The sequence below is a fragment of the Penicillium macrosclerotiorum genome (genome assembly GCF_028827735.1).
Source record: "Penicillium macrosclerotiorum strain IBT 26536 chromosome Unknown utg000006l_segment0_segment0, whole genome shotgun sequence".
Lineage (NCBI taxonomy): Eukaryota > Fungi > Ascomycota > Eurotiomycetes > Eurotiales > Aspergillaceae > Penicillium > Penicillium macrosclerotiorum.
In genome coordinates, this window is record NW_026643085.1 from 1,903,587 (window position 1) to 1,929,439 (window position 25,853).

The following is a 25,853-nucleotide window of genomic DNA, read 5'->3' on the forward strand; positions in this document are numbered from 1 at the left end:
CCCTTGGAACGAAAATGGTTCATGGGACGTCGAGTTGATGATACTTTACGAAATCGGGCGTTTTGAGGTCTTTGCATTGGCGTTGGAGCTTGGGAATAAGATTTTTTTTTCATAACCTTGCCTTTCTTGTTACTTTCTCTTACATGACTGACTGGCCCGGGGCTCGGTGGTTGGATATACATTCTTAGGTGGGGGGGCTTCTTTCACGTTTTTACCTCCCTATACCATGCCCCTCGAACCCAAAACATGGAATTCTTGTGGTCAATATCGTACTGTACCCTATCTTCTATACATTCTTGTTGATGCAGAGATATCTGTGGCGTTTCTATCGGTATCTAAATGCGGTTTTTTCACTGGCCCCTCTCGAGATCTAGCTCCCCCCCCTCTCCCCTTCCCCCTCTCTCTGGAGAGACACGCATGGCAACGCTGAGCCAGGATGTAGGCCACTAGTCTACGCCTAGCCCTTTCAACCTCAAACACACATTGCGCCCCCAGCCTCATGCGCCACCAACCCGGCCATGTCCCCCTGCACATCGACCAGCATCGCCATCCCCGTGGCCAGGTGCCACAGGATATGACAGTGGAACATCCATACGCCCGGGTTATCCGCGCGGAAGCGCAGCACGGCGTAGCCCCGGCTGGGAATGAGCACTGTATCGCGCAGCGCGGCGCGAGCCAGATCGTAGGGCTGGAAGTTCGAGTCTAGGTCGGCGGCAGGGTCGGGTTCGAGGCCCGGCGGGAAGGGGTCCGTGAAGGGGTCGAAGGAGCCCCAGCCGTACGAGGCGGCGTGCACGGCGAGGATGTAGAAGTGGTGGCCGTGGAGGTGGAAGGGGTGTGGGCCCTCGTCGAGGTTGTTGATGACGAAGTCGACCCAGGGGGTGGAGGGCCCTGTGGACAGGGCAAGTTGGTGGACGTCCCAGTCGGTGCGTGGGAGGGTGCGGAGAGGAGCGAGGGGTTGTGATTGGGGTTTCCAGGTTGTTTGGTTGAAATAGCCTTCGGGGATGTTGTGGTTGCGGGCCATTTTCTGAATTTTGGTGTAAACGAGGTGGGTTTGATCTGCTTTTACAGGGAGGTCTTGGAGAATCGTTGGCGAGGAAGGGATTTTGTCGAGGCTGAGGGTGTTGCGAGTGGTCGGGATTGGAGGTGAAATGGCGGCGGTGTTGTTGGAGATAGATGAGGAGAGATACTTGATGGGGAATGTTTGGTCTGGTGTCAGTGCTGGGTTGATGTATTTGAAGCATCTGGAGATTGGGATTTAGCGAGCGAATTGACTTTGGTCATGTCATGAGGTAGTCGCGGTGTGGAGAGATTGAACTAACTCTTTATCTAACTGAACCATCATTGACGATCCTTGTGTTGGCTTCTGGGACGAAGAGCGCAGAACAAAGTCCATACGTTGACCGGGATATAGGACACCAGCCGAGTTGGCATCCTGTTCGTCGGAACGAGCAACGTCGATGCTGTCTACCTGGATGAGGTCGAGAGATTCTTGGTCAAAGACAAGAGAAAGCCCTGCCAACGCGCTGTCATTGTTTTGTATTAGCTACTGCCATTCATTCGGCCCCTTTGGGGTGTATCTACGTATACGCACCCTGTGTTGACAACTCGGATTCGGTAGACTGTATCTGGGTCTAGATCCAAAAACGACGAATTGGCCTGTTGATCTATACAATCCACTGGACGCGCGGGCACTGCCATCGCGCACTCGAATCGGCCGACTCCATTGACCAACAATGAATCAGGAACAGGCTGAAATCCATAATTAGCCCAATGCTTTGGTTTGGTGCAGGATTCCCCCCAAAATGCGTTCGATGCATTTTCTCACCTCATTTGCAAATGATCCAGGCAGCATATACCAGGCCAAGACATCCCTCCCTGGGCGATGGTACCAGTCTCCGATTAGCAGTAGGAGCTCCTTGTCATACTTGAAGCGCTGGGCATCGCCAGAACCCCGCGACATCAATCCGCGAACGGTGGACTTGGTCACTGGGGCGTGGACCACCAGCCCGCCATACAATCCATCAGCACGCGAGGTGCCTGAATGCGCGTGGTACCAGAAGGTGCCGCTCTGGTCAGTTGGGATTGTCACATTATAGATGAAGCGACGGCCAGGGGCGATGGGGCATTGTGAAACACCGGCTGCTCCATCCATGGCATCTGCATTTTGTTAGACGAGTATGAGGTAATGCTGAGCTATAGGAAGCACAAGGGGGCAAACAAAAAGCAGAGAGGAAGACACATGAATATCATCGGGAACTCGAATTGAGGACCATTTAAACTGGAAGTGGGGGCCTCACTCTCTACATGGAGACCATGCCAGTGGAGGGCCAGGAAATCCTCCGATAAGGCATTGGTGACGGTGATGATGAGAGTATCACCGGAGCGGGCCTCGATGGTGGGACCCGGGAAGAGATCTACAGGGACCGGACGATTACTCCTCTTGTTAGCTTTATCTACTTATTCTGCATGTCCCCCTCTTTCTCTCAAGAGCAAGTATGTAAACCGAAGAAAGGAAAGAGGGGAAGCCGGTGGGAAATGAAGGGCGACGTACCGTTGATTAGATAAACCTGTTTTAAAACACCATCTGGTCTGCGGTCACCCGTAGAGATGCGCCAGTCAAGAAATTGCGTCACAGGGGCGCGGTACACATGATCCTGCGGGTGCAGCTCGATGCGGGGGCGGGTGGCGGGCGCCTCGAGCGTTTGGAGTTGGGGATGAAGTTGGGGATGGAAGGCTTTGAGGGGTGGGGCCCAGCCAGCCAGGGACTCAAACAGATCGAGGCTGGCGTATAGCAGGGATCCGAGGCCGAGCACGAGGCACGCGAGCAATGTCCTAATCCGGAGAGAATATCGTGGCCAGTACCATGACGAAGACGGTGGTATGGACGAGTTGAACTCTGGAGACGGTGCGGAGGTCATTGGATCCTGCATCGCAGGCGTGCGGGGAGGTCGCCTGCGCCGACTGCTCTGGCGTTCCATTCTAGAGAGCGGATTGGTCCGTCTTTACACTCCCTCTTGTGATCATGGGGGAGAGAGGGAAGAAAGAGGAAAGATGAAGCAAGATATGTAAAATCACGCCGGCGTCATCGGGGCGGGAGCATTGGGGCGCATTCAAGAGTCTCTCCATAAAGGATCCCGGCGCTCCAGAGGGCGATGCGAGGCTGATCCGGTGTTGGTCACACTGACCTCCCCTTGCAGCGGGCAAAGACCGGCAGGCGAGACTAATCGTCTTTTCGCGTAATGAGTTTCACTTTGTGCCTTGGGTCTTGTACCTTATGGCTTTTCTCGAGTAAGAAGGTTTAGTGTCTTCTGGTCCCTGTTCCTGGCCCGAGGGCGTCCCGGCCCTTGGTTGGGTGGAGTCGAGGGGGCGGACTTTTGAAGTTGGTGCCAAAATTAGCGGGCAATGCGAACGAACGAGACGATGGAATCAAACAAAATGGAAGCAGGAAATGCCACGAGAGAGCGAACAGAGAAGCACAGTGACAGTCGGAAGATGAAGCATATGATGGCGGGGAACAGGGACGGAGTCACGCGCTGTCAGGGCGCTCTCAAATTAAATCTTAAATTTTGAGTCTAATGGAGACTAAGCTCAAGGCCCCTGCGGGGATTCGCGTGGAAGGTCACGACGATGGTGGTAAAGAATCGGCTGCTCAGCTTCTCATCGACGCGGACGGGACCACGTGCGGGCATTACAGGGTGTTCCCGAACTATACAAATGCAACGATACCGGCCATCCACTGACCAGCTATTCTCCGTGCGGTGGATAAGCACCCAACCAGACTCCTAGCAAATGCAATCCATCCCAACTTCACGGGGGTTAAGTAGAATCCGGGCCAACGCCAAACAAGTGACCAGACCCTGTTTTACTTGGTTGGACTCCACCCCATGCACGCGCGACTGGGCTTCGACTCGGGAGCGCGCCTATAGAGACCCAGATAGCAGCCATGTGTATCGGATGCTCTCCATTCTCCATGCAACCGTGCCTCTCCTTCATAGACTTAATTATTTTTGTGATTATGTCTAATAATCCATACGGGTTCCTTAGTCCCTATGGTTCAACCATGCAGCCCTCCTCGCATATCCTCCGGCCTCCAGGGCTCTTCACGTGGGGCTCCCCGCGGCGCAGATTGGATTCAAGGGATCGACGGAATGTCCACCGGGTCCAGCTTGCCAGCACCGGCACGAAGTGCGGGCATTACCAACACCAACCTCCGTAGACGCCGACTTCACTCTGCGAGCTACTTCTTTAGGAAGTACGCGAAGTAGATGCAAACCGCTGCCCACACCATGTCCATTCGTGGATCACCCACCCCTGCGGGATCTTGCCGAGCCTTGCTGCACTGAACCCTGAAGCTCTGAAACTTTGAAGCTCTTAAGCTATTAAGCCCTGATTCCCTTCTCCTTCTTCCCTCCCCCTCACTCCCTGTTAGGATCACACACTCTTTCTTTCTCCCTCTCTCTTTTCTTCCCTCCGCTTGACTCCTCCTTGAATTGCTTGCTTCATTTCCCACTGAACAGAGTCATTAAATTCAGACGATGGTGCTGCTCTACGGCACCGCCCTCGCGGTGCTTCTCGGGGCGGCCCCCGCCTTGGCCGGCTCACTGAAAGATATCGAACATGTCGTCATCTTCATGCAGGAAAACCGATCATGGGATACAGTATGTGTCTTCTATGACTTTTCTTCCCGTTTCGCTGATCAATTTTTACACTACCCAAATATGAAAGCTAACGGGATTACCTAGTACTTCGGGACGATGGCCGGCGTGCGGGGCTTCAATGACCCGAATGTTCAAATCAACAGTGACGGTCAATCTGTCTGGTACCAGTAAGTGGACCACTTGCAGAATCCAAAATGCCTGTGCAAAGAAGAAAGAAGCAGGAGAAGCAGAAAACCCCGTCAAAAATGAACGAGGTCTGACCATCCGCCAGACAAGTCGACTCGGACATGTCCACCGAAACCAAGACCTTACTGCCTTGGTACCTGGGCTACAAGGGTGGCGACTGGACTGATGCCATTCAATGTATGGCCGCTGGAGACAACGGCTACCAGGATAACCAGGCCGCCCTCAACCAGGGTCTGAACAACCACTGGGCCCGCAACAACACCCCATGGAGCTGGGGTTATTTCAAGCGAGCCGATATCCCCGTCCAATTTGCTATTGCTGAGGGCTGGACCTCCGGCGACATGTACCAGGTAAGTTGCAGTCGGCAGCAACATAGCGAAAGGTCATTTTCGTCGATCATGTCAGAACTCACGCCGGGGAATAGGAATCTCAAATCACTTCCACCAATCCTAACCGGGTCACCCTGGTCAGCGGCTCTGTAAATGTCCCTGGCAGCCCCCAACAGTCCGATGAGGGCGGAGTGTATATCGACAACAATGAAGTGCCCGGTATGGATTCGGCTCCTTTCTCTTTTCTTATGTCTCGCGTCTGTCTATTTTAATTTTTTTTCGTTTACTGTTCTTTTTCTGGCATAGCTGACCTGCTTGATAGGCTGTGATAGCAATGGTATCAACTGTTATCCCCTCAAGTGGAAGACTGTCTATGAGTTCTACGAGGAGGCTGGAGTCTCGTGGCAGCTATATCAAGACACCAACAACTTTGACGACAACCCCCTAGCCTGGTTCCAACAGTATCAGAAAGCGGGCAAGAACACCCCCCTCGCGCAGAAAGGCATGTCCTACGTCGGCCTGGATGCCTTTTATGCCGCCGCCGCCAATGGTTCTCTGCCCGAGGTCAGCTTCATCGTTGGTCCCACGGAGCTATCAGAACACCCACCCTACCAGCCCAAGGATGGTGGTTGGCTGCAAAAACAGGTTGTCGATGCCGTTACCAGCAGCCCCAAGTATTCATCGACTCTTTTAATGATTAGCTTTGATGGTGAGTGAAGCATGTCGCACATGTTCTGTTTCTCGAAAAGGCAATTTATTAATCCTTCACTGGCAGAGACTGGTGGCTTTGGTGATCATGTCACTCCGTTCCACTCCCCCAAGGATACTCCGGGAGAATGGATGCAAGACCCTTTGAAATTATTCGGCGACGTGTTTGTGGGACCTGGTATGTGATTGACTGTTTCTGTTGCCCTGGAAAAAAGCGCTGGAAATCCCTTTCTCATTTACTTTTGCCGTAGGATTCCGTGTTCCGTTCTACATGATCTCTCCCTGGACTCGTGGTAATCGCGTCTTTACGGAGCGAGCCGACCACAACTCGCAGATATTGTTTGTTGAGCAGTGGCTTGCAGCCCGTGGGTACCAAGGCATCCAGACTGACCAGATGGTGTCCTGGCGCCGTCAGCACATGTCGAACCTGGTCAACGCCCTGGATCTTGACAACGTATGATGAATTTCCTTCCAGTATATTTTGATTGTATGCATTGTTGCTGACCCTATCAGCCCGATTACTCTATTCCCAATCTCCCTGATGCGGAGACCCCGGTCACCAACAGCAATGGTGACTACGTCGGCTCGGCCCAGTGCCAATCCCGCCACACGACCCAACGCCCTCCGGTTCCCTACGGTGAGCAGAGTGACGTTGCCGATGCCCTGTGGTTTGAGGACGGCTACAAGGAGGTCGTCGGCTACCTGACTGAGGGCCGATACTTGGTCCTTGAGAAGGGCGGTTCGGCGCTGACCAACTCGGGCAAGCGCAACTATGTGACCGTCAGCCCGGCCACCGAGAAACACGACGCCAAGTCCCAGCGCTGGGTAATCCACTACACCGAAGACGAGGAGAGCGAAGTCTTCACCATCTCCAGCGCCCTCGACGGCCGCTGGCTCGGCCCGCGCGGCGCACTGGTCGACAACGCCGACGACGCCGAGCCTGTGCGTATCAACTTCCTCGGTAATGGTCTGGGCTATACACTACGTTATGTCCAGAGTGGCCAGTACATCGATGTGGACCACAACGGTGCTCTCAAGCTGGCTGGTATGCAGCAGGGTCCCGGTCTCGGCTACCAGATCTTCAGCGTGACATATCACAAATAGGCCCTTTCTTAAATCCTGATTTTTGTTCTTATGATTCATCTTCCACGAACTTTGATCTTTGCCTCAACTCATTCCTGGTATTCACCGGTTGACTGATCTGCATATTTTACGATCTGCATCTTTATGATCCTGCCTGCATCCATAGAGGCGTATAGCTATAGCTATCGGCTGTATGTCTTTGTTTATTATTTCAATTACCTCACATCATCAAGCTATCTCAAGCGCACAAACAAAATCAAACAAGCATTTATTAGATCTTTGGTTCTGGAAAGGATGTAGCAGTGCATATTTCTCGTGAGGGATGAAACAGCTTCTTAGACTTGCCATTACAAGTTTGATTCACCCAACGTATAGCGTCCGCATAATAAGCCCTATGATATGAAAGAAAGAAAGAAAGCAAAAAAGAAAGGAATGTATAAATGCAACTCCAGCTTCTGTAAATCAAATTAATTGCCAGCCTCTTCTCAGATGTAGACAGTTAGCAGGGGCGCTTCACAGGGTTTCACGGTGGAACCAGGGAATGACCGAGCTTTCATAGGAGGATTCCGGATCCCAAGGCTCACTCTGGATAAAATGAAGCACTTCCATTTTCAGAGTCGGGGCAACATTTTCCATAGCACAACCAACCATGACTGTAGAATGGTATTTCTCCGCTCAGGATGTCGCTCTCCTATCTTCTGAGTCAACTTCTAGAACAAGCCTTCTTTATCCGAACGACAGCATCATTCCATGATTATCTTCCCGTATTACCATTTTTCTTTGGACACATGTCCAGCAAAGTTTTCACAGATGTTTTTTCTACTTTTCACGCTGCTTCCTATGCTTTCTATCAAGCTGCTCCCTCTCTTTCCTTTGCCTCTCTTGAAGCTGGTCCATCTTTCTTTTAGCTTGTTGCTGCTTCCTGCCTTTCTGTGCAAGTTGGCTCCATGTTGGCCCAAACCAATGTCTTGCGACCATGCTGCTCATCATGATGATGAGAATTTGTTCTTTTGGATTTCCATGCCAAGTGGAACTGGGAAGGATTTCTAGCCAGCAGTCTGATGCCTTTACCAAATTTTCTTCCGTCAGAGTGGCACCCATGGATTTTAGAGGGCCAACACGAAGCCGAGCCACCACAACTTTATCCCATTTGGTATACTTCTGGAAATACCTGACCAAGCATAGCTGATCATTATTCGGAGTCCACTCCCAAGTTAGGTCTTCCATTCCACCGTCAGCTTTACCAGTAGGCATCTGGACGACAGTACTCCTCTCAAAGACTTGGCTCTTCCCATTTATTGTCTCTGTCTTCTTCTTCGGTGACATGGCCTTACGAGATCCCCACAATTTCCGGTTTCCCCTAGTCTCCAAGTTCGTTAGGATTGTGGCCTTTTGGGTGCCCAGATCAAGTCTCCCTGGAGGCCAAAGGTCAGATGGAGCTTGAATATGGTCGGCCTGCTGCTGACGGAACTCAAAGCAACCCAGATTGCAACTCCCCCTTTGCCAACGTGCCTCTGGGGGTGACTTAGAAACGCGACCAGTGTAATGGGCCGTCGTCTCGTTATGGTAAATCTCAACGTCCCAATCACGGGTTGGCTTATAATGTCGGATCCGGACGTTGATTACACCATGTGAATTCTGTGTGGCGGTCGTATCAGATTGTACCGCAGTGCTCGACGAGAAATCTGAGACTGTTGAAGATGATGCTGGTGTTGAGTGGATTAGCTTTTATGGGATCGGGAGGGAAGAGGGACTAGGAATGGATGCAGTGTCGAACCTGGTTTTTGGTTGAGAATGGCCGGACTTTTCTCGGATTGTTGCTTCCGTCTACTGAATATGCCTTTGGAAAATAGCGACATTTTTTTTACGCACTCTAAGAGAGATTTTGCGCACTTTGAAAAAGACTGAATGCATCAATGGTGTATTGGGGCCTCTTCCTATTTGAAGTGGGTAGCTGTTCCGATATTCTGACTTACTATACCGCACGATCTCCTCCTAGAATGCCAATACCAACGGTTATCGCGCAAATAATGGATCATAGTATATGTCCTGGGAATACCCCTGATTGAGAATCTCTGTTTGCCAAGTGTTGGCTCTACTCGATGGGGTTGTTTGTTGGAAGTATATATCAGACCTAGACGTTGATCTGCTGCTATGCTACCCCACCAAACGACAACAGGCCGCAATCTTTCGGCTTCTGGTCGATGTTTTATGTTTGCAGCAGGCTGCCTGTTGATAAAAATATACTATGGCGGCGTCTAAATGCCCAACATACAGGAGTTGCAAGCAGATCGGTTGCCTTGCGACACAGGAGCCGTGAGCGGGGGATCAAGATTAGGTAAGTTCCAACAAAACTCCAAATTTTCAGATAATTCTAGTTTTTTGCTTTTGTCTAGAATAGTAATTTGTGACGAATATGACCATTTTCAGACATTGAATGGCAGTTCCAGCCTTGTCTGGCTCGGTATCGCCCTCATCTTCCCCTAGCGAGTCCGAGTCCATTCTGATTCCGAATAGTAAGTCAAATTCGAAAATATTCCATAAGCGACTGGTGCCACTCGGTGATCTAAACAAAAATAGAGCATAGAATACAGGCATGAAAATTTTGATTTGGTTACGAGACCCCATCTGCCGCCATGGATTTGAACTACTTATTGTGATTCATCCTTGACCCCGGGGCCGATAGACCGCTCCCCCGCATCCCGCATCCCGCGCGTCCGATTCCCGTACCCATCGCAGCCATCCTCTGCCCACCGTTCTTTTTATGATTTACCTTCCCTGATCATCGCAATGCCGCGTTCCTCCCAGCCTATTCACATACTCGGGCTGGGTAGCATCGGCTCCTTCATCGCGCATGCTATACGCGCCCTCCCCAACCCCCCTGCAGTCCGCTTGCTAGTTCATCGCAAGAACCTCTACGATGAATTCGCTTCAAAAGGATGGAAACTTGGGCTTCGCGTCGGCGAAGACGGGCCTCTTGACGAACAAGGTGGCTTTGACGCCGAGCTGCTCACCCCATCCAGCTCTGAGCCCATCCACCACCTAATTGTTGCCGTCAAAGCCTCGGCGACGGTCTCCGCGCTACAGCCTATCCAACACCGCCTTGGTCCACAATCCACGGTGTGCCTGTTTCAGAACGGCCTCGGCCAGATTGAGGACCTGAATGAGCGCATCTTTATCGACTCTAGCCGCCGCCCGACGTACATGTTTGGCATTATGCGCCACGGCGTCTACCTCCGGTCGCCGACGGAAGCGATCCTCTCGGGCCGAGGTGGCCGTGCGGCCATCGGTGTGGTCGACGCTCAGCCGCCAGCCGCCCAAAATGCGGATCCCCAGTTCCTTCTAGAAACTCTGTTACAGTCGCCGATCCTGCGCTGCGAAGAGCTCGCGTGGGCGGATTTGCTTCACGACCAGCTCTTCAAGCTTGCCGCGAACTGCGTGCTGAATCCCTTGACAGCGTTACTGGACGTGCGTAACGGGGTCATCAAAGCGAATCCTGATCTGCAGCCGCTCATCCGGCGTCTACTCGCGGAGATCTCCCAGGTTTTTCAGAATCTCCCTGAGCTGCGAGATCTGTCAGCGGACCAGCGGGATAGATTTTCGGTTCCGTCACTGGAAGCGGTGGTGATGGATACGATTGAGAAAACTGCGGGCAACTCGAGCAGCATGCGGGAGGATGTACGGAAGGGCCGCGCGACAGAGATTGAATATATTAATGGCTGGATATTGCGACGAGGGAGCGAGCTGGGGATCGAATGTCCGGTTAATTTGAACTTGACGCAACTCGTCCTGGCAAAGAGTCGGCTGACCACGGCGCAGGGTACAGGGTGAATCTTTGAATAGTGAAAGTAAATTTATAGACTTCTAGCATGTAAATCGATACTTGGAGATGCGTCCCCCTAGCAATCAAAGTATTTTAATTTAAGAGTGAATATGTAGACTTTTCGATGATCTATATAATCTTGATACTCCGTTTCCATAACTCTTTCAGAATACTGTGCATGTGATCACTGGATCAATAGACGGTTTATAGTTTGGATGGCTTTGTCTTCCATCTAATAATTTTGAAAAGGATAAACTCGGTAGACACGCTAGTCACGTCTCTCACCCGGTGGAAGAATACGGAAGTTCGTGCGGCTTAAGTCTGGACCTACATGTGGTTAAATAGGATGTGGGGATACTCACCTAGGAGACATATACAGATTCTTTGATAGCTGTGACTGGAGCCTGAATGAGATATTTGAACTTACAACAATATGTTGGATAATTTCATCATCAGGAAATGCTCACACCCGCTCCTGCCAAGTGAAGTTCATAGACAGAAACTCGTGATTGTCTGTTGAAAATCTAATTGCTGACCAACTCAGGCAGACTTGGCAACGAAATGGTGACTTGGTTGGGGTAAAACCACTATGTGAAGCTGAAAGATGATTTCATAAAGTGTCTGCTGCTACACAAAGGACTGGATGTGCTCCTTGAATGGACATGGTAGTAGAGAGTGGGGCTTCAGCTAAATGGCTAAACTTGAGGATAATCAAAATATTGATGCACTTTTTTGGCGGGCCCGGTATGACGTCATCCGATGTGGTGTAGTGGCTAACATCGCCGTCTCTCACACGGCAGCCGGGGTTTCGATTACCCCCATCGGAGTTTTTTTACTTCACTTGATCGGGTCTCTGGCAGGCTTCATTGGATCAATAGGGTTCAAATTAATCACCGCCCGACCAACGAATTAGTGGCTTAAGAAAAAATAAAAATAAACGGGTACCTTGAGCGTTGATCAGTACCAAAGAATTGAGCGACGCCAACTTATTGAGTTGCATGAAATATTTCGAAATCTTGGATTTCATTGCACGAAGATAGAAAATGGACATCGTTTCCAAATACTGATGGCCATATAAGCAACTCAATTTTCCAAACCACGGGAGTTATTTCCAGCCCATTTGTGCTGAAACAAATTTGGCCTTGAGAAATGAAGATTGGTGGAGCCACGCCGGGCTATGTGTAGAATGTTAAGTGATGCGAACTGGAATAGCATAGGATAACATATATACGTGAGCTGGAAAGAACATGTTTGACAGGCCAACCCGTCGATGACCAAATTGCATTCTCCGGAGCAAATCCAGCCAGCTGTTAGGCGGATAGGGGAGTATTGAGGATGTACGACTAGATTAAAATGATACATATCACGGGGATAGTGTTTTTTAGTCGGAACAGTCAAAATAGATACAACAGATCACGAGAATGAAACTAATTTCATCTGTGTCAGGTGACAATATGGTAACTCAATCTCCTGATTGAATCCAGGGGATACTATATTTTGGATACGAACATTCTCTCCGTCTTTTCAAGGTTGGTAAGTCACCGAAACTTACTAGCCGCCATCAGAATTGGTGGGGAATCGCGGGGCAGCTTTCACGCCCTAGACCCTGTCCACTGCCTATCACGAACCCCTCACCGGAAACCGCCCAGGGCTCCACGAAAGCATTACTAATTTCCAGAACCTTCAGGTTTCTACTACTCCACCTTTCTGTTGTACGGCTACTGTTAATAAGAAACCCCGCTGCAAATTCAAACCACCCAGTCTCAGTCCTCCAATCCGATACTCAAACACAATTCGCACAATGTCTCTCCCCAAAGTAGCCGTCAAGTCAGAAAATGCTCCGACCCCACCACCCTTTCTCTCCCAGGCCATCGTGATGGGTGATTATGTCTTCTGTTCGGGCCAGATTGGTGCCAATCCCAAGACTGGAGCCCTTGTCGAGGGTTCAATTCAAGACAGGACCGTAAGCATGGGCCTTTTCAGAAGCCCGATCTTTGTCCGCCACAGCTGACTGAACCCTCGTATAGCGCCAAATCCTCGACAACTTGCGGGCTGTGCTGGAGGCTGCAGGCACCAGCCTGAACAATGTCGTCAAGTGCAACATCTTTCTCACCAGCATGAGTGACTTCAGCGCCGTGAATGAAATCTATACCTCATTCTTCGAGGCCCCGATGCCGGTGAGTCACACAGTCCCCCGTCGCCCATCTTCACCCGAGCGAGACATCTCATTTTTGCTATCAAATCCCACGATTCTCCATTGCCCTATGGCTAATGTAGATGATCAGGCGCGCACGTGTGTTTGCGTCAAGGAACTTCCCATGGGAACGGATGTCGAGATTGAATGCATCGCCGGCCTCAGCCGAAACCAGAAGCTGTGAAAGCCAGATGGAAAATAGATATCGAAACCGTGATATAGCATGCTAATATATACTTCAATTGGCATCTCTCAATTTCGGTTATCCGTAACTACTAACTACAAGAATGTCATGTCCAGCCACTCTTGGCTCTCTCCCCGCGCACCCATCTAATCACAAGTGATAGTGAACGGCCCAGCCGCGTTATACAAAGTAGGCATCTACCCGAGACCCATCCATCGTTAGCGTATCCACCCTATCTGGCTTCCGGAGTATACGAAAGCAGAACTCACCTGTGGCGCGGTCGACAGCGAAGTCCCCAGGCGCAGGTACCACACCGAGCCGTCTTTGACTTTGGGCAGGTTCTTGGGGATCTTGACGTCCACTACGCCAGCGGACTCGGGGATACCGTCGACCAGCTTGATCTGCTGGTCGAACTTGATGGTATCCAGATTACGCACGGGATTGTTGTATAACCAGACGCTGTATTTGTCGCCCGGGTACTTGGCTAGCGGGTCGGCACAGTGGGTCGTTGGCTGTCGGTTGAACCGGACGTGGACGGTCTGGCCAGCGATCACGGTCGAGTTGTCTGGGATACCTTGGTAGACGTTGACGCAGGCGTAGTCGCGTTTACCCCATGCTGGTGAGGGAATATTAGCACATGCAGTGTACCACTATATTTGAATTGGGCCTCTTGGTTCAACCAAGTGAAACATACGCTGATACTTGTCGAAGGCGGCGGCGCTGGCTGCGAGAGAGGCGAGGAGGGCACCGGTGAGCTTCATTGTCCTAAATGGAGTTGTGATGACTTTGTAGTATGAAGATTTTGTTTTGGAAAAAGGAGGACTGGGAATCCGGGTATGGCAAGATGGTGAGAGGTAATGCGAGCGAGAAATGACCTGGGTTTTTATAGTGTTCTGGCAGCACTCGGGGGTTAGGTTTGCAGTGCACTGGAGCTGGAGACCCCTAATTATAGCGCCGGAGCCGGGATCCTGTTTCCTGCAGAATCCGAGTGACGATGTCTCACTCACTTGCTCCACATCGCCGCGGTTTAGGTCGAAGGGTGCTTGGCGTCGGGGCTGAAGTTGTGGCGGGGGATCGGCAGGGCCTTTCTTGCCGATTCGGTGAGATTGGGGGAATCAATTCGTATAGCTCGTCTATCCCTGCTGCAGTGACCCAGCGGAGGGAACTAGAAGGGTTGATGCGAAGGCTAGGATATGTAATGATTTAAAATATATAGACCCAGGGAGGAGAATCCTCACATGTATCGGTCGGTATGAGCAGCACGAAGTCCGTAGTCTGGTATTCTGCTACTTTGCGGAGCCAAGAGGCTCACCGACTCTCTCAATATCGACTGCAAAACAGAATGTCTTTGATTACTAGAAGGCTCTTTTTCCATAATTTGAAGCTCGTTTTGGGAGTCCCCATTTCATTCCAGCATAAATTATTGGACCTAAGATAGCACCAGTACCGATTGGAGGAGGGTGGGGAGTGTGCTTCAGATAAAACAATATGTGCAAGTCTTTAATGTATTAAAATTCCTATGGTAGTAGCTTATGATGTGGATTTAGAATATAAGGGCCAAAGACATCTGTTAGGGGATCCTGCTGCCATCAACCGCCTGGCGCCAATCAATCGCGCGGAGCGGAGTTTGAGGACCGGACTTAACCCGGGAAGTCTCCGTCACTCCCCCGCCCTCCCTGTTCTCCAACATGCGGCTCATGCACACAATGGACACAGTCTTCACTATGCGGTAATGAATTAAAGCAGGCTGGAGCAAACATTGGTGGTTCTTGGTCTTGTTCTAGACTATGCCTCCGCCCGCTAAACGGTCTGGCCGGATCGGCAGCACCAAGTCGAAAACGGGATGTGACACCTGCAAGTCAGTGCTCATTCTACGATCCCACGGAGCTTTCAAGCATGAACGAATTGCTACTCTTTAGTGGAGGGATAGTATCATCTAACTATGTTTGATTTAGAGTTCGCCGCGTCCGGTGTGGCGAGGAAAAGCCATGCTGCACACGATGCACCAGCACGGGGCGGCGGTGTTCTTATAGCACTGCGTCTGCTCCCAAGGGCACTGGCACCTTTAATGGGCTCAATTTTTCTTCTGGCAATCCATCAGTGTCTCTTGCTGGAACTTTCTCTTCAGTTCTAGAATCTCAAGCAGGACTGAGAGAACGACGGGCATTTGAGTATTACTTCCATCAGGCAGGCCCCTCCCTTTCAGGAGACCTCGATGTTTCCTTCTGGAGAATCTGCGTACTACAAATATGTCGCATGGAACCGGCAGTCTGGGATGCAATAATCTCCCTCGGTGCACTTTACGAGCGGCCCCCTGTGCAAGAAACGCCGCCATTCAGGCTCATCAACGACCCCGCGACCATACAACACGCGTATCACCATGAAGCATTGATCTGGTATTCCCGCTCTCTGGCTACTCTACAAGCCCGTATTGATCAAGGCACAGCGGATATTGGTGTCTCATTGATCAGCTGTCTTCTGTTCATTGCTATCGAGTTGCTGCAGGGTAATCGGAACGCTGCCTTAACTCTATACAAACAAGGGTTACGACTGATGGCGAGCACAGACCGAACACCACTGGGCTCCATTATCAGACCAATCTTTCGCCGGATGGGTACTTGGGCCTCCATAAGGCATGGATTTTGCGAAAATAGCGACAGCCTTAACCTGGCAATTCCTATCCAGAGATTTGCATCCATCGATGAGGCAAGGAACGTACTGTGTGAAATTGTTGCTGAAATGATAGGTCTGAACACCGCAACTAAAGAACATTGGCATCAAGTGACTGGCAGCCATGAATATGACTCGCCGGTTCTTATGGCGAGAAAGGAGCAACTAGAAAGACGGCTTCATGATTGGTATCGGCTTTTTATGTCTCTTGAACCAACCCATACACTTGGCTCGGGTGAAATGACGAAAAAGATCGATGGTGCAAAAGCTCTACTTTTGATGACGTACCTTAGTGTCTTGATCGAGGTCCAAACTACCCTTGACCTTGATCAGACAGCTTACGATTCCTACGAGCTCGAATTTAGCCAAATCCTTGTCCACGCATCCACTGCACTCGCAGCTACGCGCAGACCAGATGACAAACAGCCGCCGTTTATGTTTGAAATGGGAGTCTTCCTCCCACTATTTATCACGGCGCTCAAATGCAGATACCCTCGAATACGTCGCCAGGCCCTCCGGCTACTTTGGGAAGCTCCACCAGTCCAGGGACTGTTCATGTGCGAACCTGCGGCCTATGTTGTAGCAGTTCTTGTTGCATTGGAAGAGAACCAGACGATGATAAGACCGCCGGCTGAGTCAGAAATCAATGCTTTATTGCTTCAGCCTGGAAGCTTTCCAGGTCAGCGGGATCGGGTCTGGGATTTCAATGTTTCCTCTGAAATGAATGAAGATGGTCAAATGCAGACTTGGTTACATTACAGCCTTCGTGATTTTGCCTGTGAAGATGGACGAATCCAATTCATTGAGCGGAAAATTCTGTTACCCGATAATGAACCTTCGCATTGATTCTGGCGCTTTTACAACTTGAAAATAGCTTTTGTGAAATTGATGAGGATAATGACAACCGATCTGGCGCCAGAAACAGCCCTCTTTCCACCTGTAGCTTTGGTCAGCCAGCCGCCAGTAGATCACCCGCTGCCATGTACGGCCTTCTATTCTGTATCAAATCGGGAATGTGAGTAATGACCTACTCGACCTACTATCAACTCTCAATACCGGCAGGAAACAGTAGGCCCTTATTCTGCCATGGTATAATAGTGCACTACTAATGAACTTGGGCTATACTTCCAGCAATCTGTCACCGCCGAGACTATTTCGTTGCTTTCTCGAACCTTCAGTATCAACATTACACTATTCTACGTAATTCAAGAAATTGACTGGAATATTAATGTCCTAACAGAGGGCATCATAGTCCGCAGATATAGTATCCTTTATCAATCAACCTCCAGTGTTCTTCTTGGCAAATGTCGACCAGTCTATACAGTCCGTAAATTTAGAAAGTTGAAATTTAGCGGCTAGTCATATTATTAGATAAGGGATGTGGGTGATGGTAAAGTAGGCGTCGGACCGCCCGAATATTGTGTAGAGAGTGCGGCTATCATAGAGGCTATTTCGCAATATCTGGCTCCGCCCCAGTGAACTGAGTAAGACAGAAAAGCCCTTATAGGAGAGAGTCCATTGTACTGCCAGTCCATGTTACACAGGACCCTCGTATCCTACACATTAAGATCAGTGGACAATGGCTCGGTACTGACAGAGGATATACATAGTTCCTAAGTAGGTTTCACCTGTATACAGCCGCTGGATCTTGAGCGTCGCACTCCAGGAAAACCTTATACCCCCTTGACTACTCTAGAAGCTTTTTGGTCTCGTCATCCCCGACCAGGCGAGATTCTGCTCTTTCCTGAGCACCACCACATGACTCTTCTTCTCTAGACCATGTTCAGCCTTTCCTCACGCAAGAATTATGTTCTTAATTCGCGAAGTGGGGGCACTCTGAGGGAACTTTTTTGAGACATGATTTGATGCCAATGGTATTTCTCCGCTGATTTAATCTGCTCTTGAAAAAGCATGATCGCTCGGGATTGCGGATCGATTGGTTCAATGTTGGGAAGCCCTCAAGTCAAGGTAAGGCTTCCAAATCCACAGCTTGAGGCTGTCGACGGGTAATGACGACAGGCTGCTGGCTCCAAGTCGCAATATTGAATTGGGGATTGAATGCTTAGTACGACTCGCACAGAGGATGGGCAATACGGAAAGTCGAAGTTCAAGGACAGTGTTGAAAGCCTGTACAATTAGGCTGCAATGCGTGTCATCAATACCGCATCATACGGTCATTTTGAGCCCCTCCACATGGCCAATGTCTAGCCTAACGTCTTGTCTACTGCATCTCCCCTCCTCTCATGCTTTGTCCAGCTCTTGCAGTCGAGGGGTGCCACATGGATTCCGCTGGATGCCAAATATCCTCTGTCCTCGGCTACTCAATCCGTACCCAACAATGCTCTAGAGGTGGCTCCACCTCAATCACCCAGGGGACCCGTCCTGGTCCGGACCGCTATCTCCCAATAGACTCCAGCACCCCGAGAACCAACCCAGAAACCCCGAGCCCCCCACATGCGACTATGGAATGAGAAAACCAATAGAAGCCAAGAAACACCCAATACTCCTGTCTGGGACCAGCCCAATGGCGAATCGGTACGATGTATGACCTCGAAATCGGGGGCACGAGATGCTCGCGTGAGGGCACTACCAATCTGGCGCGCCTGCTCGCCTGTTCGCCTGTTCACCGATTGCGCCCGTCACGTCCCGAGCCCCCGTGAATGGCCAAGCTTATCTCGGAGCAGTGCCATTGGCCGATATGCTCGCCTGCGATAGTAGACCGCAATTTCCGGCGCATGAAACCTGGACTGTGCTTCGCTGGCGCTGTTGGCTCCGGGTTTGCTGCCAGATCCGCCAGGCCAGTAGGTCACCTGAGCCTCCCCGATAAGCGCCTTTTTCTCTCGCCACTTTGAATTTGGAGGACTAGGACGTCTTTTTCTTTCTGTTTTACTGTTCTTCTGCACCCGTCATTGTCGTCAGTCCAGAAGACCTTCACATTCGGTCTCCTTCACGCGTGGTTCAGAGTTGGAGCCTACCAAGCTTGTCCCTATCCGCTGGGACTGTTCCGTGCGCTTGCCCACCCTTTTTTGTTCTGGGGCTCCAAAAAAAGCGACCTTCCCACCCCCACCTCCGCGGTTGTTGATTCGATCTGCTGCAATTCTTTGATTTTCCAACTCAATTGCCATCATTCCAAGGCGCTTTTGAATCCAGTCTCGTGTCTTCTTTCGCCTACCTAAAGGTACACTCCGCCAGACTTTTCTGGTGGCGTCTCGGGCGGTCTGAAAACACATGCCCTCATTCACCGAGGACCATGCTGGCCGTGATCCCGAAGTAGCAGGTAGGCCTCTTTCCTTCGGCTGTGTTGAGCTCCACTCCGATTTCGTATATTCCAGAGCCCACTGGGTTTTCCCGACCCGACTTCTCTCCCGTTTGCGCCCCCCTTCCCCCTCTCTGTTGTATCTGTATCAAATCGACCTGTCGCGTGTCCCGTTGGGGTTTCCCATTGGGTGGCGTGCCAGCTGTGACGTCGACATCCTTCTTCCATATGCACCTCTCTCGATTTAGATCTCCCTGGAGAGCTGTCTTCAATTTTACTAACCCCCTGGTAGACTCTCCGCCTATTTCGGGGACGGGATTGGATATCCCTTCTCTGCGGAAGGTCTTGCACACGAGTGGATCCGGTCCTGCTTCCCCTCCCGACGGGACCGCCTTCAAGCAATACCGAGTCCCCGTCGCAAAAGTGACCGCACGTCCAACAATCAACCCAACGTCCATGCCTGCCGCGGTGAGCGCCCAATCAGGCTCGAAGCCGGATACCTCCAACTCAGAGCAACCCGAGCAATCCTTCAAACCCGACGAGGATCCCCAACTGAGCCTCTTCGACCAGGTGTCAGAATGGCTACAGCACGAGAAAACTAGACGCCAGACACGCAAGGCTCGTCGGGCAGAAGCGGCCTCCAAAGTCTCAGAGGCCCCGAACGCGAATGTAGAGTGCGCAGAGCGCCCGGTAGACGAATCTCGCTCGAGCTCCGAAAGCACTTTCTCCCTCGACAAGTTGGAAAAAATCCTCCTTCAGTATGCCAAGACAAGCTCTGGAAGTACGCTACCCGCCTCCGTATCGACTGTCAAGCGAGTAGCTCGCCGACGACCTAAGGGCCTCCGACGTGGCTCCGCATCGGACTCCGAATACACTGATGTTGAGGCCCCTGTGCCTAGCGTGGAAGCTTTTCTTGACAACTCCAAGACGCTCGCCTACACGGGCGGCGCCGCAGAAGAGGATGCCACTGATGGTCCCAAACGTTCTAAGGATCAGGAAGCCTGGCTGACTTTCAAGACCGAGATTTTGCGTCTTGCGCACACGATGCAGCTCCGGGGCTGGCGTAAGGTCCCACCAGAGGCCGCGGGCGACGTTAAGGTCATCCGTCTGAGCGGCGCTTTGACAAATGCCGTGTACGTGGTGGAGCCACCTAGACATCTCCCTGTCACGAAAATCGAGAATGGATCTGCCTCATTGGTGTCGAGAAAGCCGCCACCGTAAGCTTTTCTAATCATAATCCGCTTCATTGGACTCCATTAATTGACTTATCTTGCAGAAAGCTTTTATTGCGTATCTATGGCCCCCAGGTGGATCATTTGATTGACCGTGAGAAAGAATTGCAGATTCTGCGTCGCCTGGGTCGCAAAAACATTGGGCCGCGTGTGCTCGGCACTTTTCTGAATGGTCGTTTTGAGGAGTATTTTGAAGCTCGTACATTGACCGCAAAGGACCTTCGGATTCCCGAGACTGCCAAGCAGATTGCGAAGCGGATGAGAGAGCTCCATGATGGCGTGGATCTCCTAGACGAGGAGCGAGAGGGCGGGCCAATGATTTTCAGCAACTGGGATAAATGGGTAGATCGTTGCGAACAAGTGACTTCTTGGTTGGATAAGGAACTTGAATCTCCACAGAACGAAAGGAAAAGTGCTCTGGAACCATGGCGCCTGCGCGGATTTGTTTGCGGTGTGCCATGGGCTGTATTCCGCAAGGCGGTGGATAGCTATCGGAAATGGCTGATCGCTAGCTGTGGGGGAATCGACGAGATCAAACAGCAGCTCGTCTTCGCTCATAATGATGTATGTTTGATCTCTTTGGCGATTAGATCTATCGACGACAAAGGCTTATTTTTCCCAGACCCAATATGGCAATCTACTACGCATGGAACCTGCCACACAGTCTCCTCTACTCCTGCCAGCCAACGAGCACAAGCAGTTGGTTGTTATTGATTTTGAATACTCTTCAGCGAATACCCCTGGCTTTGAATTTGCTAACCACTTCGTGAGTTTCTTATATTCAAGATGGCGGAGTTTATGCTGACCACCACAGACCGAATGGTGCTACAACTACCACGACGAAGAGCGCTCCTGGGCTTGTAACACTCGCTTCTACCCCACACCCGACGAACAGTATCGCTTTGTGGCGACCTATCTTACTCACCACCCTGCTGTTCCTGGGGGGCCTACTTCCCCGTTGGCCACCCCCGCAATGCGTGGTGGCCGGCCTACAACCGCCATTACCCCTCTAAATCTCGACGACGGACCCGAAGTTCACAGCTCCCAGGCACTAGATAAGTGTGGGGATGACGAATTGGAGTCGGAGGTCCGGAATCTCATGCACCAAACTCGTCTGTGGCGTGTGATGTGCTCGGCGCAGTGGGCCGCATGGGGCATTGTGCAGGCTAAAGTCCCCGGTATGGAGGAAGGCATTGCCAAGATGGTCGCAGCCTCCAACAACGGATCTCCCGATAATGGGAATTTTGGTTCCAATGGGAGTAGCCAGCATGCCAACATGTCTCCGGTTGAGACGGACATGGATGAGGAAGATGGTTTCGATTATCTTGCCTACGCCCAAGACCGAGTCCTATTCTTCTGGTCTGATCTTCTGGCACTGAATCTGGTTAATGCGGATGAGCTCCCTCCCGCGATGGTCGAGCATATCCGGGCGCGGCGGCTCGACTACTGAGCCATTGATTGACTTGAGAATTGCGCTGATGAATGATCTTGATGGCATTAATGAGTGCATCACGATGAAGTTACGATGTGGACGTCCCGTACATAACTACCAAGATGCATAGAACAAGGCTGCGGCCGATTGATGATACGTTTATTTATGTTTCCCAAATGTTCTCTCCCTTTCAAATTTTCCGGGTAGCTCCCGCTCTATTATCACCAGGGTATCTGAGCAGATTCGTAGATATGGTCGTCTTCGCAAATCAAGACCCTCCCATATCATGACATGACAGTAGCATAACATCAATATTCAAACACGACCCGAAAGAAAAGAAAAAGCAATAACTGTCGAGAGGATCCATAAGTAACAGACGAGTCTCGCCAGCTACCTCCGCATCTCCAACTTCTTCCTGGTTTCTTTCTTCGCCGCCTCCACCCACTCTTCATACGCCTTCCCACTCGCATCCTGCCCCTCCTTCATCCCCACAACGCCCTTCATTATCTCCCCAATAAAGCCGACGAAATTCCATCGCCGCAGTGTATTCTCCCACTGCCACGCCGCACGCTTCCTCTCCTCCCGCTCCAGCGTCTCCGCATCTCCAATCTCCCGCGCCGCCCCCCGCGGGTCCCGCACCACCGCCATCAAATTGAAATGCGTCTCCCCGGCCGGATACCGCGCAATTCGCCGCTGTAGCACATCGCTCACCAGCTCCGGGAATGACCCGTCCGCACACGGGCCGTGGCTAATCGGGTGCGGCTGCAGCCCGTCCAGCTCGTACAGCGTCCCGCCCACGGCTGTGTACGCAATGAAGTGGTACACGTCGCCGCCCTCCTCATCTGCCGGTCGTGTCGTCTCATCCGCGAACGGACTAGCCCGCGCAAACGCGTTGTGCGCGCTCCGAATAGCTTCCGAATTAGACAGTGCCTCGCCGCGCAGCTCGGGTGGGAAACCGGCCGTGAAGTCTTTGAATGAGCTCAGCTCGGGGCCCAGGTTGATAGGCGGCAGGGCAGCTGAGCTGGTGTCGTGGTTCAGAATCACGGAGAGGATAGCTTGCGTGCCGCAGGCATTTTGGATCGTTTGTGCTGCGAAGAAAACGTCGTTCGAGGTGGCATTCTCGTCATATGTTCCATCGATTGGGGCTTCGGCGCCGGCGCCGGCGGCTTCGCGGGTCCATTTGAAGAGGAAGATTACGCCGTATACGGGGCTGTGTGAGGAGAAAGGTACTGTTAGTTTGATCCTCTTTTTTCTTGGTCTGGAGGTGCAGGAAAGGTATGGAATTTGGGGATGGAGGAGAGGGGAAAGAAAGACGAGGGCAGGTGTACCCGAGGGACCGTATAGTGTCTGCGTCTAGAGAAATGAGCTCTTCAAATTGTACTTCTTGGACGCCGAGCGTCTCGATGAGAGAGGTAAATACACCCTGGGACCTTGTTAGCGGGTCGGAGCTGCGGAGAACTCGGTGAGGAGTGATATACCTCGTCGGACTCGATTGTGCTCCAGCCACCTGCATCAGCCATGACTTGGTAATGCTTTGTGTATTATGAAGCCTATCGGACCAGGTTTAGGGAATCTGGGGAGAGTAATGCTGGCTGAGGCGTCCTTTTCGAGAGCTTCAAGATGTCAACAGCGTAGGTTTCCTACCTTCACGTTGTCCGGCATGTGGGACTTATGTCATAGGTCACGTGGAAAGTTGCCAATCACGGGCCGTCAGATCTATATAGCACGACTTTTGTCGATGGGCTGTCGAGAGTGAGAAGAAGGCTGGAAATAAAATTCCAAAAGTGCAAGGAAATAAAATCTATATATTTTCCAAATGAACATATGAAGAGCGAAGCTCGATTTTGAAGCGGAAACAGAAAACGTGAGCAGGAGGATCTGATCAAACGATGAAAGGCGCGGGCCAGCAAATTATTGCTGTTTGTATTCACACTCAGGTCACTAACAGATACGGATGATTATAGTTTTTTGAGTTGGTATTCAAAAATAATATTAAGCTAGACGCTGTCTCGTGGTGCGAAATAAGCTGAAGGTAGAGCATCAACATCTTGCTTTCTATACAAGCGATCTTCCTAGAAGGCTCAACCTCAAGCTCTGTTCAGGTGGATAAACCTGACCAATACCATGAAATTAATGTCGCAATTACATTTCTGTCCTTCAGAAGTATCTCAAAGTGCCTAAAAAGATGGCAGGCGCTCTTTAGCCCGACTCTATGATGTTATACCTCCAAGATGTAGTTTCAAGCTAGGGCTTGAGATTAAGAGAGGCAATTGATAATAGAGAGGTGAAGCAAAAGAAGCGAAGAATGAAGCAAAGAAAGAAGTCAAAAGGAAAAGAAACGAAATCCGAACATAAAACGAAAACAAGACTGCTTCCTTGGCAACTATCTCATTTCTTTCCTGTACCCTCCCCTCCGAATCAACGACCCAAAAATAAACCCACCCTCACGTCGGAGGAGATGAGGTGATGTCAAACCTTCCTGCAAGCTGGAAACATACCGTACACGGTTGAAATCTCAATAAAATTGCCCGATCGAGGATGTGTGCTATTGTAGACGCAAGCCGATTAGGAAGGGAGGGTAAGAAGGCTCGTTCCCCATCCCTCCGTCCAAAGAATAAACTCAAACTAACCTAGTGTAGCATGCCTCCCTCGCGGTCGTCCCCGCTCTTACAAATCCAAATATAAATCCAAAAGCCCAGAATAGTATCATTAAACAGGGTGAAAATTAAGATAATAGATTAGAGTCAACAATGAACCTCCGAAGATCGACCCTAGTATGCACGAAAATGGAACACGACCCGAAAATAGGGCTGACGAGTATGTACGGAGTCAACGCAAGGTAGAGTCTGGGCAATTGTCGGCGTTCGCCTTCCGTTGCAACTTCGTATCTCAAAATCACATAGCGATCTGATTGGAAGATTTGGATTTGAACCACAGAAGGTTGGAATTATTGAAGATATTATGGAGAGCTTTGATTTCCCTTCAAGAATGCTACGCTACTGCAAGCCTCACTCCATTGTCTTTGAGATATAAAGCTGTAAATTATCACTTAGCCTAGTGTCCAAGGTGTAGAACTCACTGGTCATTAGTTCATGAGATATATTACTTGATACGAAGTACTGTTGTTTAAGTCATCCCCGATAGGTATACAATGTGCTCCTCTGGTGCCAAGCCAGGAGTTATTACCCGGAATGATCTAATATGATCCATTGAACTAAATAGGCACTTGTGCCAAATATAGAAGAGAAAACACGAGGCGGGCCGATCACTTTCACTCTCATTCTTCGCTAGCCCTCTCCCACTGCCGATCCCCGACTTCCAACCAACCAAACACCCGCCTTGGCCACGCTAAAAGAAGGGTTGCGGTTCGGCTCTGGTGGTGGAGAAGCACGCACATACTTGATACTGCATGGCCTCCACCTGTAACAGTCGCATGAGCAGGTCCCCCGCCCCTGTGTGACCACTCTGAAACGAGTCCATCGATTCGGGAATGGGCATCTTAGATGGAATTGGGAAGGCGTCCGTACTCGGTGACGCCGACGTACCGTCAGCATGGGATACATTGTGCCACTCTTATCCCTGCGTGCCATGCGACAATAGAGGGGGCCGCTGGGGTGCATGTTCGATCTGCCGAATACGAGATGGGCCCGGTAGGGCCTTGTGGGTCGTACCCTCTTTAGGTTGGGCTGAAGGGCTGGAGTGAAAAGCTGAAGATGGAGTAAGGGGAAAGGCTCTAACTTTCTGGTGATGATGCATAGTTGGCGGTGCTGGTTGGTGAATCGTGGCCAAAGGGGGTGGTGGAGAACGGTATAGTTTATTCTTGATGGACTTGTGCGGGTCACAGTCATGGGCCTTTCCACCCTCGCGCGCTGTCTATTCTTGGAGTACAGGAATAGCATCGTTCCTGGCGATCGGGTCCGCTTTGAGCAGGTAGTGGTCTTGGTATGGGTGGTTGGGGTGGTCAGTAGAATGCAGCAGGCGAGGAGCGAGGGAAATCAACTAGAGATCCTTCTTAGTTTCTATGTTTAGAGTGATTCTCGAGAGGATGAAAAGATGGGGCTGGTAGTGCAGCCACATCGCAAGTAAGTCGAAGTGGAA

At 50.9% G+C, this 25,853-nt stretch overlaps 9 protein-coding genes across 9 annotated transcripts; 5 read left to right on the forward strand and 4 right to left on the reverse strand.

Annotated features, from left to right (window-relative positions):
• Nucleotides 1–472: 472 nt before the first annotated feature.
• N7462_005970 (multicopper oxidase-domain-containing protein) lies at nt 473–2,978 on the reverse strand (the record flags this gene model as incomplete). The annotated part of the gene is made up of 6 exons (XM_057077688.1): nt 473–1,241; nt 1,320–1,523; nt 1,592–1,749; nt 1,826–2,157; nt 2,298–2,414; nt 2,552–2,978. 6 exons carry the CDS (start codon nt 2,976–2,978, stop codon nt 473–475), a joined length of 2,007 nt encoding a protein of 668 aa, XP_056933268.1.
• Nucleotides 2,979–4,535: 1,557 nt separating this feature from the next.
• Nucleotides 4,536–6,985, forward strand: N7462_005971 (nonhemolytic phospholipases C family protein; the record flags this gene model as incomplete). Its single annotated transcript, XM_057077689.1, has 8 exons — nt 4,536–4,658; nt 4,743–4,825; nt 4,930–5,194; nt 5,269–5,392; nt 5,496–5,882; nt 5,949–6,059; nt 6,133–6,335; nt 6,395–6,985. The coding sequence occupies 8 exons, from the start codon at nt 4,536–4,538 to the stop codon at nt 6,983–6,985; spliced, it is 1,887 nt and encodes a 628-aa protein (XP_056933269.1).
• A 798-nt stretch (nt 6,986–7,783) lies between these two features.
• On the reverse strand, nt 7,784–8,823 carry N7462_005972 (uncharacterized protein; the record flags this gene model as incomplete). The annotated part of the gene is made up of 2 exons (XM_057077690.1): nt 7,784–8,655; nt 8,742–8,823. The coding sequence occupies 2 exons, from the start codon at nt 8,821–8,823 to the stop codon at nt 7,784–7,786; spliced, it is 954 nt and encodes a 317-aa protein (XP_056933270.1).
• Nucleotides 8,824–9,754: 931 nt separating this feature from the next.
• On the forward strand, nt 9,755–10,795 carry N7462_005973 (ketopantoate reductase family protein; the record flags this gene model as incomplete). Its single annotated transcript, XM_057077691.1, has 1 exon — nt 9,755–10,795. One exon carries the CDS (start codon nt 9,755–9,757, stop codon nt 10,793–10,795), a length of 1,041 nt encoding a protein of 346 aa, XP_056933271.1.
• A 1,793-nt stretch (nt 10,796–12,588) lies between these two features.
• N7462_005974 (uncharacterized protein) lies at nt 12,589–13,165 on the forward strand (the record flags this gene model as incomplete). Its single annotated transcript, XM_057077692.1, has 3 exons — nt 12,589–12,750; nt 12,815–12,964; nt 13,073–13,165. 3 exons carry the CDS (start codon nt 12,589–12,591, stop codon nt 13,163–13,165), a joined length of 405 nt encoding a protein of 134 aa, XP_056933272.1.
• Nucleotides 13,166–13,383: 218 nt separating this feature from the next.
• On the reverse strand, nt 13,384–13,926 carry N7462_005975 (uncharacterized protein; the record flags this gene model as incomplete). Its single annotated transcript, XM_057077693.1, has 2 exons — nt 13,384–13,781; nt 13,860–13,926. The coding sequence occupies 2 exons, from the start codon at nt 13,924–13,926 to the stop codon at nt 13,384–13,386; spliced, it is 465 nt and encodes a 154-aa protein (XP_056933273.1).
• A 1,026-nt stretch (nt 13,927–14,952) lies between these two features.
• Nucleotides 14,953–16,681, forward strand: N7462_005976 (Zn(II)2Cys6 transcription factor; the record flags this gene model as incomplete). The annotated part of the gene is made up of 2 exons (XM_057077694.1): nt 14,953–15,023; nt 15,121–16,681. The coding sequence occupies 2 exons, from the start codon at nt 14,953–14,955 to the stop codon at nt 16,679–16,681; spliced, it is 1,632 nt and encodes a 543-aa protein (XP_056933274.1).
• Nucleotides 16,682–19,547: 2,866 nt separating this feature from the next.
• N7462_005977 (uncharacterized protein) lies at nt 19,548–21,773 on the forward strand (the record flags this gene model as incomplete). Its single annotated transcript, XM_057077695.1, has 4 exons — nt 19,548–20,308; nt 20,368–20,887; nt 20,946–21,089; nt 21,138–21,773. 4 exons carry the CDS (start codon nt 19,548–19,550, stop codon nt 21,771–21,773), a joined length of 2,061 nt encoding a protein of 686 aa, XP_056933275.1.
• Nucleotides 21,774–22,145: 372 nt separating this feature from the next.
• On the reverse strand, nt 22,146–23,275 carry N7462_005978 (putative 26S proteasome-associated ubiquitin C-terminal hydrolase; the record flags this gene model as incomplete). The annotated part of the gene is made up of 3 exons (XM_057077696.1): nt 22,146–22,965; nt 23,084–23,178; nt 23,234–23,275. The coding sequence occupies 3 exons, from the start codon at nt 23,273–23,275 to the stop codon at nt 22,146–22,148; spliced, it is 957 nt and encodes a 318-aa protein (XP_056933276.1).
• Nucleotides 23,276–25,853: the final 2,578 nt, after the last annotated feature.